Raw genomic sequence first — 14,581 nt, forward strand, 5'->3', positions numbered from 1 at the left:
CAACCTCCAGGGCTATTAAAGAGGATCAATTATCTTTTCAATATCCAGAGCAAAAGTGAGTCTTTAGAAGGCACTTTGTAGTACACTGATTGTTACTTCCTCTGTTCAACCCTCTTGTAGAGAATTCACATTACATGAAAGTGCTATTGTGTGAACTGACTGATTCTAAGTGAGTGGGTGAAGAATGTTATTTGTATGTGTTCTCACAAAGGGGAGCAACTTTTTCTGAGATGATGCATCCTTGTGAGCTGGAGTGTCTAAGAATGATAATCAAGATAATAATAATGGCTCCCTTTAGATGAGCTCATAGTGAGTGCCATGGACTGAGCTAAGTGCTTTATGCACATTCTTCCTATTTCTCACAATCATCTTTAGGCTGATATTACTAGTCCCTCTTTCCAGATGAGGATGTTAAGAAATGGCGGAGGGTCATACAAGGTAGAATTTGGAAGAGCCAGCTCTAAACCTAGGTCTGTTTGCTTGTACTTAACGTGCTGCTCATAATAATTTAGGTCTATGTATAATTTTGCAATTTATAATTGTGCTGGTATACAGGGAAAACTTTTTAAATATTATTTTAGGTCTATAAATGAGAAAGCTAAGATTTGGAAGACTTAAGTAAGTGCGGCGCAAATAGGCATCTACTCCAATGGCCCCAGTGGAAATTCTTGAGTGCCCAATTCAATGGTGCTTGGAATTAGGGTGGCAGATGGATTCTTACAAATCACCTAGATCAAGCCCTCCCATATATCATACTTTAAGGCCTTTATAACATCTTCATCAAGTGACTAATACTTTCCTGCTTAAAGTTCAGTATAAGAGAAGTCAGCGTCTTTACCATTTTTTATAACATCCCTTCACATATTGAGTCACATAGTTCATAACCTGATCCTAATTCTCTTTTATCCCCTAATTACTCTTAGGGCTTCCCAAAACCCCACCCTTAAGAACTATTAGCCCAGGCCTGGAATTCGATCCTCTTACACTTTTCCAAATCCTTGGCCACATAAAGAGGAGCAAGAGGCACCCTTTTAAGGTTACAATCCTTTTTTCTCGAATTATGTCTGGCAATATATTAGATACTTAGGGATCTGAGCCCTTGACATTCTGGCTGCTATAATTAATGCAGCTTGGTTCTGCATTTTGCAAATATAGGACATGGGGTTGGATACCCCCCTTCCATTAGGGCAACCAAAGAAGACCATATAGCAGGGTAACCTTTGGAGAATCTGAAAAGTCTGCAGAATTAGCCATATCAGTCTATATGATGGAGAAATTTGTGCTCAAAATCATATACATATATGACTTAAATCCATCTTTTTGTAATTTTAGATGCCCCCTTTTAGTTCTGGCTCAGGAAAAGAGAATAAAAGGTACTGATCACTTATCTTTTTCCCAATTCCTTTCATGTTCTATGACGGTACTTCAGTCATGCATTGTTGCATTCAGGAAAGTGATGGGGAAACTGCAGAGCTTATAGCTTGCAGTGCATGCCAAGAACGAAGCACTCAGACAGTTCCAGCTGCCCCGCTCAGCTGGAACTGTCTGAGTACTTTGTTCCTGGCATTCCAAGAGAGTCCGCCCAGCATCCGTCCACCAAGTATTTATTGTAAGGGCTTATATTAACTACAAACATCCACTAGATGGTCATTGGAGGTGGGTTGCTGAGGTACCTGTGACCTTGTACACACTCAAACTGCATTCTCAGGAGGCTGTTTTTAGTGTTCCTTATCACACCACACACTCCACTCCCTGTCCTATTTTCAGGCTCAAGGAGTTTCATTCTCATGCACAAATAACACAGTGCTTCAGTATTTTTCCATGCCCTGACCTCAGATGCCATGTACATAAGCTTGAATATGTAGCCATGCACCCCCAACATCTCCCCCTTCTTTAATTCTTAGAGCATGCTGGTCATCCAATGTAGGGTAAGCTTCTGTTCTTCCTTGGTTGTAGATGCATCGGGTGGCAGCACAGAGCCATGTGCAGATGCCTAGCAAACAGATACAAAAAAGAAAAAGTATAGCGGCCATCACCCAAATGTGTATGTTTAACCTAGACAACCAAGTTGTTTGGGTTTAGCCATTGAAAGCCATCTTGTAATTGCTGAAGGGTACTTGTTTGTAATTGCTGTGACCATTCTTCAAGTTGTTTTTTTAATTTATACTCAAGAGTGGAAATTTGAGAAGACAAATGGTCATGATAAGCCCCATTGCAGGTGTGCGTTTGTAAATTACTGGAAGGTGAAATCTCCTTCCCAGTTCCGGATTAAATTTACAGGCAGCCACAATTCTGCACACTGTTTTAAGATCATGACATAGGTCATATTTAACTGCATAACATCTTGATGAGACACCCGTGTAGCATACCAGCTACTGGAAGAGACTTTAATACTATAAAAGGATTGATTCTGCTCTCTGTTAGGAACACCTTGCCCAAATAGAAGTATTTAAGGGGACATAGTACAAATCACAACTGCATCAGCAACATTATTGTGCAAAGAAAAGGTATAGTTGCCACCACTAGTAATGGACTTAACATGTGAAAGAACCCTTTCAAAAAAGGAAAGTCTTAATCTCCAAATTTGGGTATGAGCAGGGCTTAAAGCTTGTTTCCCTTTTAGTTGTAATATTGGTCCTGAAAGCCCATACTCTGACGAGGTGACTATTGAAGAGACTCTTAAATCCAGTAGTCTGATTAGCAGACACAAGATAATCATGGGGACCCCAATCAAGTAAGGTGCTATTATCATGCAGAGGCCCTTGGCACAGCACAGGTTGTCTGCACAGAGACCAAAAGACGGCCTCAAACTTGTATCTTCAGTCCCTCCTCAGATGTCATAAAGGCAGATCAGGCACTTGTAGCTTCATTAGAGACCTCAGCAAGATTAGTGGTAACAGCAGAAATAAAGGTCAAATTTGCAAGCTTAGCATCCCTTTTGGGCTGATAGTACAGATACTCCTGAGGAATGAGAGTAACACACTTGTCATGTGCTATTTGTGGAAAAACAAAAAGAGGGATTACTAGACAATAAAGTCAAGGAGTCATTAAGATTAATCCATTTCATATTTTCAATTAAGGAGTAAAACGGGTATCTATTGACTTCCTGTCCAAGAACTATCATTAGATGACAAAGGCAGGTCAGCATCCCACCATGTAATAACATTAAAAACAAGGGGATTTAGAACATGACTCCAATAAAGGTGTTCTTGAGCTGATAACACTTGGCAAAGGACAAGAATGACCAGCCACCCTAACATCTATGTTTGTCTCGCTTTCTCAGAAGTTTCCCCAGTTACTACGAGATACATAAGAAACCAATTCTCTGCAGTTGCAGGGGCTTCCATGGTGTTGATCCAATCTCTTTGGCTGTCCTCAAGTAATGTCAGGTGCCTTCTGAGTCGTCACTGTTATTGCTGGTCGATTCTCCAATGACATATCCTGTTCTTGAGGAGAGAGCCCCCTATTCTCCCTTTTTTGTTTATTAAGATATACTTTAAGAGTTTCATGAGCTTGTTTAACAATATCCTAACCAGTTGAGTTATAAAGGATGCTAGTTTTGTGTTCTATGTGTTGAAGTTGCAATCCATATGTAAACTGAGCACTAAGAAAGCAAGGTCCATTATCAGTTTTTATAGTTTGTGGAAGGCCTATAGTTACAATATATTTAAACAAATGAAAAATTGCATCTTTAGTTTTTTCTTGGTCCTGTCTGGGGGGTTAACATGCATTAAACCTGTATAAGTGTCCACAGTAACACGGAGAAACTTAAAACATCCAAAGGGTGGATACTGAGTAACATCAGTTCGCCATACAGCATTAGGCATCAGACTTCATGGGCTAAAACCAAGTCCTAAGGAAAAAGAAGAGAGAGAATGCAAATTTTGACAAATTTTAATAATCATACAAGCTTGAGCAAGTGTTAAATGAAACCATTAAGACTGTGGGCACTCTGATGAAAAAGGCATGATCAGCTTGAGCTCGCAAAAATGCGGGAAAGTCTGCAAACCACATTTGTGGTTGTATCAGAGCATCAGCTCGAGCATTTCCTTCTGATAAAGGGCCTGGTAACCTAGAATGAGAGCGAATATGTGAGATATAAAGATGTGACGACGAGCACACAGGAGCTCTTGCGCTATGGGAAACAAAGCTCGTAGAGATTCATCAGTAATGCCCTTCACATGTGCAAGATCTAAATGAGTAATACTATGTTCCTGGATTTTGGGAGGCCAATTTTGCTTGGCATCTGGCCACACTATACCTGCTTTTCAGTTTTTTCTGAACCATCTATAAACACAGTAATGGTGTGCAGCAAGGGCTCAGAGACAACAATAGATACAAATTTAAGAGGCAGAGTTTGTAAAAAGTTCAGGAGCTTAGAGGCTGGTACTTGGAAGCTGATATTACCAATAAAGTCAGCCATTGCTACTTGCCAATCACTATCACAAGCTAAGAGAGTATGAAATTGTTCCTTGCTTGAAGGTAAGAGAAGAGGAGCAGGGTCATTTGGACACAAAGCCAGCATCCCTTTATGAGAAGAGAAGCCATTAAATCTGTGGTCTTCTGTATGTGTTTAGAGGGATTATGAGACAAGTAAATACCTAGAAAACACAGAAATGGCAAAAGATAAAGCCTACCTGTTAAACTAAGGCTTGGAAAGGATGGACATTTTAAGTGATTTTTACCATATTTTGGCCCTTGAAAGTTATTAGAATGTGACTTTAAGTCTCTAGGAAAATAAACCTGCATTGAGTTAGCTTAAATGTGTAAAGGAAAAAGAAAAAGAAAACTTTTAAAAGTGTCCTCTGGTGCTGGCCATTCTCCTGCATTAGCCTTTAGGTGGAATGTTTTAGAAGTGAGCTTGGGAAAGCTGGGCTGTGGCCGGTTTCTTCCCATTTGCTCCGGACTTCTTAGGCAGCCTCTCTTTTTAACAACCTGCCACCTGTTCCTCCCCTTACCCTGAGAGGAAGGAAGGAAGACTACACGTGGCAGCAAGAGGCCAGGGAATGACCAGGCGGTAAAGCGCCTGCGTAAGTGCGGAGGCAGGAGGCAAGAGGGTAACAGGCTGGGAGAAGACCGCTCCCCTCGTCCTCCAGACCACCTACGCTTGGAGCCAACGCTGTTGGGTAAGGTACTGAAAGCGTACTGGGCTTTTTATCATTTTTACTGCCCCCAAGCAGAGAGGCTCAGGGGAGGAGCAGACGTGCAGCACAGGGTCTGCTTTGAAATTTCCTAGCCACAGTGTTTTTAAACATGTTATTAAAAAGCGAAAAAAAACATTCCTTACTGCTGCGTCTATCTTCTGAAGATGACAGCAGCTGGCAGAGCTCGTCCACCTCAGCCTAGTTAGCATTTAACATGGCAAGGGGAGAGCGCCCCTTATTAGCGGGCTTCTCCCGCAGAGCTCTGTACTGTAGGCTGCTCCACACCCCTCGGCCCACTTTAGGCTAATAAGGACGGGTGCACATGGACTGTTTCTTAGCCCTTTCCGTAGGCAGGCGTCCCCAAACTTTTTACACAGGGGGCCTCAGACCATTGGAGGGCCGCCACATACTGTGCTCCTCTCACTGACCACCAATGAAAGAGCGGCCCCTTCCTGAAGTGCGGAGCGGGGCGGATAAATGGCCTCAGGGGGCCACATGCGGCCCGTGGGCCATAGTTTGGGGACGCCTGCCGCAGAGAGTTAGGGAAGACAAGGAATTGCTTGTCAGCTGAGACATGCGAGGTGTGGCAGGGAAGGGCAGAAGTAGGAAAAGCAGCAGCACAGCAGGCAGCAGGCCACTTTCTGGGCACAGTTACTAAGGCACGTGACCATGGCGAGGAGGATTCTCAGGACCCGGCTGGAGCTGCCTGCAGCCACCCGGGACTCGGTCTGTGTCTCTTGGCCTCCCCTCCATCACCACAAACCCAGACAGGGGCAACTTGTCTAGACTGCCAGAGACCAAATGGGCACTCCATGGCATCCTAGCAACTCTCCTGCTCCATGCCTCTGTGGGCATCAAGAAAGCCAGAGCTTTCTTGGATAAAACCCAGAAGGCAGCATGCAGCTTTCCTTTATATTACACGGAAACAAGACAAGGCCAAAAAGGTCAATCCTGGAAGTAGGCAGTGAGAACTTGCATATTAGGAAAACAATCGTAATCAGCCACTTTCCTTCCCTCCTGGAGGCACCCCTCCAGCAGGGAATTTTGTCAAGGAGGTGAGGCCACCCAATCATATATAGACGTTCACTGACCTGAGGTCTTATCCAAGGATCCTCTCTTGGGCAGCCTCCAATCTCCGATGCAAAGCACTGTTGACTGAATGGGGCCAACAAATGCATGTTCCTTTATGGGTGGAGGAAAAGAGGGCAATGGTTTTTCTATAGGAGGAGGAAAAGTCTCGGGTCCATCCTTATCTTCACTAGAAAAAGTCTCTTATTCCCCATAGAAGGGAATGAAGAGGGGAGACAAATCTCTCCCTGCTGTTCTGGTTTCTGTTTTTCCTTCTCTTTTAAATCTCCTGAATTCTCTTCAGGTGGAGAAGTCTGACTCACGGCAGTCTAGCAGATGAAGATGATACAATGCAGAGCTTACCAGCGCCCAGGTGGTCAAAATAGTAACATTAGTAAAATGACCTTGCTCGTGTATCTCTTTTCAGGCAGCGACCTACCAGATCCCATAACTCTAAATCTAAGGTTCCTTGATCAGGAATCCAAGGGCATTGCTGCTGAATTAAGAGCGTGTAGAGCTCCAGGTTCTACAGTGCACTGGGTAGCTTTACGTAGCTGTTGCAGTGTTTTAAAAAATACTTTCTGCTCTTTGGTCATTTGTTGACCCTTAACCTAGCCCCTGATATTTTATGTGTGTGTCGCGTCCTCCTGGTGGGAGTCAGGACTCTCCCTTACCAGGACTTCCCAAAAATTGATGAGCTCTTCACCTTCATGCATAAATTCAAGGCAATCACATCAAGGGCACCAGTTGCAGAGCTTATAGCTTGCAGCGAACACCAAGATCAATGTACTCAGACAGGTCCACCTGAGCGGGGCTGGGGGTAGCTCTTTGGAGAGCATCCATCCACCAAGTATTTATTGAAAGGGCTTGTATTAACTACAAACATCCATTAGATGGTCATTTGAGGTGGGTTGCTGAGGCACCTGTGACCTTGTACACACTCAAACTGCATTCTCAGGAGGTTGTTTTCAGCATTCTTTATTCCACCACACACTCCACTCCCTGTCCTGTTTTCAGGCTCAAGAAGTTTCCTTCCCATGCATCAATAATATACACAGTGCCTGAGTATTTTTTCATGCCCTGACCTCAAATGCCACGTACATAAGCTTGAATATGTTGCTGTGAGCCTCCAACAGAAACAAAGACACATGATACTTGATCCTGATCTTCTAGGATCTAATATTGTAGAAAAGGAGAGGGCACTGTGAACTAAGACTGTACAGTGAGGGAGAGCCCTGCCTGAGACAGCCTGAAGCAGGCGTCCCCAAACTTTCTACACAGGGAGCCAGTTCACTGTCCCTCAGACTGTTGGAGGGCCGCCACATACTGTGCTCCTCTCACTGACCACCAATGAAAGAGGTGCCCCTTCCTGAAGTGCGGTGGGGGGTGCCGGATAAATGGCCTCAGGGGGCCGCATGCAGCCCATAGGCTGTAGTTTGGGAACGCCTGGCCTGAAGGCTTTGAAAGCCCTTTGTTAGGGAGTTAGAAAACTCAGTAAAGGGTAAGTCACTCTCATTGTTAATTCTAAGAGAAGAGAGTTGTATTCCTTTGACCTCATAGCTTCAGCTTCAGATGCTACACAGATGAAGACTACTTACAATCACAGTCTTTATCATCACTGTCTTAAACATTTATTATCTCTGATACAGGGCTGGGTCTATAGTGAGGTGACTGAGGTACTCGTGGTGGGTACAAAATTTAAGGAGACACAGTAATTAAGACAAAAATATTTTAATGATATATATTATAAAATAAAATTGGTGTGAAAGAATTTATAATGAACAAAATATCAAACTTTGAAAGACAGAATCAATCTGGTATTAGTCTCAGGTACTATGTAATTACATAGGAGCCTAAGGTTTTGTCTGTTGGCTTTGGGAAGCATAGTCTAGTTGAAGTGATGTGAAAGTGATGTAAAATAAAACAAGGTGTCTGTTTGATTTTCACTGTATTGATTGCAAACATGAGACCGGATCTAACTTCCAATAAGGGCACAGGGTGGGAGTTTGGTAGTTGATTTTCATTATACAACTAAAGTCATATGGGAATCACCAAAGAAACTCAGTAGCATGAGCTCTTATAACCCCCTGAAGCAGTGAACCCCAACAGTTATTCTAGACTCAAGGCACCTCTAGACATTTTAGTAACAAAATTTGGTAGCGCTTTACTGTGGTGCTCTATAATTAGCGAACACAGCTGCTCTCTCCATGTTTGCATCTTTTCCTTATTCTGTTAACTGATCATTTCTTCTCCTTTATTCACATTATTCACCTTCTATAGGAGAATCCAAATGACCTAGGCCTTTTTGTTGTCTCTAACATACAGGTCATTGTTGCAAGGTGAGGGGCCCAAGTAAACTGCTTTTGTTAGGGAGGACACTGAATTTGGTAGTGGCAAGTAGTCCAAATGGGAGGAGCAGTTACAGGCAAGGTAGTTTCTCTTAAAGTAAGATATAGATGAAGCACCTCCCTCCAACGTACAGTAGAATTGTGGATTAACAGTTTAAAATGCCAAGGTAGTAGAACGAATAGCAAGTGTTAATGGAGTTCAGAGAAAAGAAAGATCACTAAGGCCCAAGGTGTGCTAATTATATGCTACAAGAACCTGCAATTATAAACTCATAGATATGCAAATAAACGCTGATGGCCCTGAAGATGAGCTACAAAGTCATTATCTATGGCTCTTTATAAATGGACAACAAGATAAATGATTTGTTTATAAACTCGCTTAGAGATCGCACCAGTATCTTCAACTACTCTTCCCTCCTTCTGGTGGCATCCACAGAATGAAGAGAGCTTATAGGCTTCTGGGATTGGATTTCCATATTCACTACCTTCTGAACTAACTAGGCCACTCTGGCCATTTATACTAGGATAATCAGGCTCTTTCAGTTATGACTGGCTGATTCACGCTACCAAAGTCATTTCCCCTCAGCACTTCCTTGTCAATTAAATGGGAAGTGATGGTGGCATCTGTTCTGCCACCCAGATCCCAGTGACAGTCTATAATTTGGCATTTCTTGTTTGTCTGTTGGAGAGACGTCACACAGAATATAACTGCAGGGAAAGACTAAGAATGCTGACTCCCAGTATTAGGCCTTCTGGAACCGAGGGCTGAGAAGTCTATGAGGAGCCCACTATGCCCACTGGAGTGACTCCGCAAGAACTGTGGGCAGCCATTGCAGTGGCTAAACACAAACACACGAGAAACCTATCCCTCTGAGGGCAGATAAACCATGTACACGTGCTTTAATTAAGTCCTTAAAGCCAGTCAGTTCATGATAACATTGGGATTCTGGTTCTTCTGGTATAACCTGTGAAAATTTATGATGGCCTAAAAAATTTAGACTTATTTAGGAAACTCAGTGACTTATGTTGCCCTTGAAAGAACCAGAATGTTTTTTAAAATTTCTCTCAACAAAGAATGGTTAAAAAAAAATTCATTCAAAGAAACATTTATCAGATACCTACTATGTGCCATTTCTGTGTTCAGATTATAGCCTATGTTGTACTTAGTGTTTACTGTACTGTGCTCTCGTACATAATATACATACTATGTGATAGAATATAGAACACAATCTTAGCACTGTAATAAAACCATTAGAAATCTTCAGATGTGAACTTCATTTTTATGCCACTTGAAAGGAGATTTTCACTGATACTTTTTTTTTTTTTGAGATGGAGTTTCGCTCTTGTTACCCAGGCTAGAGTGCAATGGCGCAATCTCGGCTCACCACAACCTCCGCCTCCTGGGTTCAGGCAATTCTCCTGCCTCAGCCTCCTAAGTAGCTGGGATTACAGGCATGCGCCACCACGCCCAGCTAGTTTTTTTGTATTTTTAGTAGAGACAGGGTTTCACCATGTTGACCAGGATGGTCTCGATCTTTCGACCTCGTGATCCACCCGCCTCGGCCTCCCAAAGTGCTGGGGTTACAGGCTTGAGCCACCGCGCCCGGCCTCACTGATACTTTTAATGTTGAATTGTAAGAGAACTTTGCCAATATTGCAAGAAGACTTTGTCAAATTTGTCAAGTGGTTTGTTATGTTTTGGTATCTTTTCATCTACCCATCTGAGATAGCAGGTGTTCTCACAACCAAGAAAAGAAACTGGTTTTGATATGTCTGTTATTTAGCCAGTGAATGTACAAAACAACAAGTAAATAAATAAGAAATAGAAGGTGAGCCCAAGGTAAAATGAACCTGCGATATCAGTAACTGTTTCTCTGTGTTAATAAGACTTTGAACAGTGAAGAATTAACCTTAGCAAGTAATCTGTCCACTATGAAATCACCCTGAAGGTGACTGAAAGCAAAGACATAAGAGCCTTCTTCTAAAATCCGAAGTATTAAAGCCTGCCCCAAACATCAAATCTACTAAATATGTGAATCAAATGGCAATATTCATAAAATGGTTGCAAAAAGATTCAAATAAAAGTTTCAAGAATTCAGCCCTGGACAAAATAGGAAATGAAGAAAAGCTCATTTTCATTGGCTTGAATTTATTGTAGTTTTCAGAAAGTAAGCTGTTTTCTCTTAATTTGGTTGAATACAGTATAACCAGATTTTTTAAAGATCTGCATTAGCCAGCTTTGATTGTGAAAATTTGACTCAAAATATGGTGCTACTGAGGGAAAAAGAGTAGGAGAAAATTGCAAACGTTATTTTCTTAGTCTGTAGAGACAACATCAGACTAAGAAAATTGGATCAGCCCTCCTAGGCAGAAACAACAATGTTACCGAAATGACATTATCATGAGAATGTTTTATGACCTAAAAGACGTCATTGATTATTTTCTTCTAAGCTTCTGTGGTAGCAGTTTAGATCAACTACCATTTTATGTATAACAATATTTTCAAATTAAGATGCAGAGATTTCTCCAAACAGTCACAGGCCCAAATTATATGAAAAGAAAATAGCATTCTTTACATTTCTTAGGTAAACAGAAGGTGTTAGATGGACTCCAAACATAATGAAATACATTAGCATTTATAGTAGGCCCTATTTATAGTTATTTCTTTGTATTAGATGTGCAGTCTTAAATTTTGTAGGAGTTTATCTGTTAATACTAAGTCCTGTTTATATAACTAAAAAAGCTTAGCTGAACAACATAGTTTATCCACACAGAAGAAATTCAAAGGTAGATAGTTCAGAGTTGGTATAGTGCCACTCCATAGATTTCATTATGTGTATTTTTTGGCTTTATTCTCAAGTTTGCTTCATGGTCTAAGAAAACTAGTGAAACTCCACCCATCATATCTGGGTTTCCAGATCAGTAAAGGGAAGAAATGGGAGAGAACTAAATTTCAAGAATTCCAGCTAAACAAGCTTCTTTATAAGCAGCTATTCCAGTTCACCCAATGCTTCAGAGCACTCAAATCACATTGGGCTGAACATTTTCATGGGGCCACATTTACCCACAAGAATCTAAGGAATAAAGTCTTCATTATAAGAAAAGCTACACATGAAAAATGGGTTTCTTTTGATAACAAATCAAGATAAATGACATTGTTTTTACTTTTGCATATGGTGAAATGCTATTGGTTGCACAGGTGTTCCTTTTATGTACTAACCATGCATATCTTTCTCTTCCTCTTGTGTCACCAGGCCTCCGGAACCTGTTTACAGCACTGTGAACAAACTATGTGATAAGCCTGCTTCTCCCAGGCACTATTCCCCTGTTGAGTGTGACAAAAGTTTCCTTCTCTCAGCTCCTTATTCACACTACCACCTAGGCCTGCTTCCTGACTCTGAGATGACCAGGTACTGCATGCGCTTCCTCACTTCATCTTCTCAAATTGCATGTGCTTCCACAAGGATGAGTGGGTAGAAGCCACCTCTGCTCACTTCTCTTGCACTAAACATCTTCCCCAAGAAGGAGAGATGTTCTGCTATTCCCTTGATGCAATGCAAGAAATTAAGAACATTGCCCTTTTGTTTTGGTTTGGTTTGTTTCCTGGAGTGATTACAGAGCACTTAGACAGGATCACATGATGCTCCACATATTCCTGGTTCCTATATGTTTCAATAAGGTATTAATTATATTTTTCCAGAAGAATTAATTTTGGAACTTAATACCATGTCACTCATTTGGAAGAATGAAAGAGAATATTTGTTGAATATTTTTAAATAATATTTAATAAGTATTTACTATGCTCCAGGCATAACATGGCCTAAGAAATGCGTCCTATTATCACCATGTAATATTTTAACTAAAATATTAGATTAGTATCACCATTTAACTGAGTCCTTAAGATATTAAGCAATTTGTCCAAAATGACTGAATTAGTTGGTTCCATCTCACCACAAAGAACATAATATTAATGTTTATGTTATGTTGTCATGCTAGGTATATACATATATATTCTCTTATTTCACTGTTCCCAGCTTATTTAAAGAAACAGAAGTTCATAGAAGTTAAAGTCACTGCACTTGGTATGATCTTGTCAATAACTGTGGAGTCTAAATTTGACGTTAGAATGTTTTGAGTCTTCCAACAACTTTGTGAAGAAATTATTCTAAGTCTAAAAGTTGGACAGAAATCTGCGTTAGTATTCCAAAGCATATATGTATGTTTATACCTGGCATGATAAGTTCGAGAGAGAAGAAAGCAAGAAAAATAGAATTCAGTGCCCAATTGAGTTTAAACAGAGATCCCAGCTGTAATATTCCTACACAGAATGGGGTGACTATGTAGTTATTTTCAGACATGAATGTCTTCATAATATCGTTAGGAGCTGAGAAAATACAAATTTTAGAATGATTCAGAGTTAAGATAGATAAATCAAGAGGGTCTGCTAAGAACGTCTTTATTTTTTGATGTTTTGAAGGAGTAAGTTTAGAAGTCAATTACTGTTTAGGAGAGTTAAATAACAAATTTTAAATTACATCTAACATTTCCAGAAATAAATGAGAAAACTTATTTTTGACTATGTCGATCAGCTGGGGCATTTTTATTAATTTGCATTAATTAAAGTTGAATAATGTTTCAGAATACTTTATAAATATTCATTAAATCCACCTATATTTTTAACAAATCATTAAAATTCTTTCTTGATAGAGTGAACTATGCCATTTTAAAGCTAAGAGGGCAAAGTTGCCATACCCCTAGGGAAGTGAGAAGAGCCAGACACCTGTAATGACTTGCTAGTAATTATCTACCTATAATCAGCTACATAAATGACAGCTAACATTTATTGAGCTCTTCTGTACCAGGTAGCTTGTTAAATACCTCTTATGAATTATTTCTTTTAATCTTCACTGTAACTTTATGAGGTAGATGTTATCATTATCTTTGTTTTACAAATGAGGAAATGGAGACTTGATAAGTTGCCTAACTTGCCCAAGATCATCCACTAGTAAGTGACAGAGCCGGAATTCAAACCTAGGTGATGATGACCTGGCAGATCATTAGCCATTTTGCTCACTGGAAAAAATTTCCACCCACTTCTCTTTTTCTGTCCTTTCTCTATCTATCTATCTATCTACATACATACATACATATATATATATATAACCATAGAGTTATTTGTTTTTTAAGTAAAAACATAGTACAATGCTGAATATTTCTTTTTAAAATTACACACCCTAACTAATTTTGATACGCACCAGTCATCAACCCCCATCCAATATTCCCCTTTTTGGGAATTCTATTTTCAATTTATTCTAATTTTGTCCCCTTCTTTCTCTTTCTTCTTTTTTTAATTTTTCCATTATCTTATGCTTTATCTTAGCTTTGTAGAAAAAATCATACACACACAAAACACCTATACACCTATCTTTTAGTTGCCTTGTTAATTGATACCAAGTATACATTGATAGCAAAAATCCTTTTTTTTTTTTTTTTTTTTTGAGATTCAATCTTGCTTTATCACCCAGGCTGGAGTGCAGTGGTGCAATCTCGGCTCACTGCAACCTCCACCTCCCAGGTTCAAGCGATTCTCCTACCTTAGCCTTCCAAGTAGCTGGGATTGCAGGTGCCTGCCACCACATCTGGCTAATTTTTGTATTTTTAGTAGAGAAAGGGTTTTACCATTTTGACCAGGCTGGTCTCGAACTCCTGACCTCATTATCTACCCGCTTCGGCCTCCCCAAGTGCTGGGATTACAGGCATGAGCACCTGGCTGATACCAAAAATCTTAATTTCACTCTACTTTGTTCCTCTTCTATACTTCCCCAACTCAGTAAATGGCACATATGACTACCTCATTGTTGAAGCAAAAAACTTGAAAGTCATCCATACTACCTTGTTTTCCCTCACATTCACCATTCAGTTCATCTTCAAGTCCCATTGATTCTGCCTCAAAATTATCTCAGATTTATTCACTTTCCTTCACTTATATTTCCACCACTTTAATCTAAGCCCCCATCATCT

The 14,581-nt window shown here is 40.5% G+C and overlaps 1 protein-coding gene across 20 annotated transcripts in view; it reads left to right on the forward strand.

The window, feature by feature from the left end:
• DLG2 (discs large MAGUK scaffold protein 2) overlaps positions 1–14,581 on the forward strand; it is a 2,103,224-nt gene that overhangs the window by 1,626,032 nt on the left and 462,611 nt on the right. For all 20 annotated transcript variants that reach the window (XM_074400260.1, XM_074400268.1, XM_074400258.1 and 17 more), the window contains one exon: positions 11,815–11,970. In XM_074400260.1, the coding sequence (XP_074256361.1) occupies positions 11,815–11,970 (156 nt within the window). The remainder of the gene's footprint in view (positions 1–11,814; positions 11,971–14,581) is intronic.

Source organism: Saimiri boliviensis, chromosome 6 (assembly GCF_048565385.1).
Source record: "Saimiri boliviensis isolate mSaiBol1 chromosome 6, mSaiBol1.pri, whole genome shotgun sequence".
In the NCBI taxonomy this organism is placed as follows: Eukaryota; Metazoa; Chordata; class Mammalia; order Primates; family Cebidae; genus Saimiri; species Saimiri boliviensis.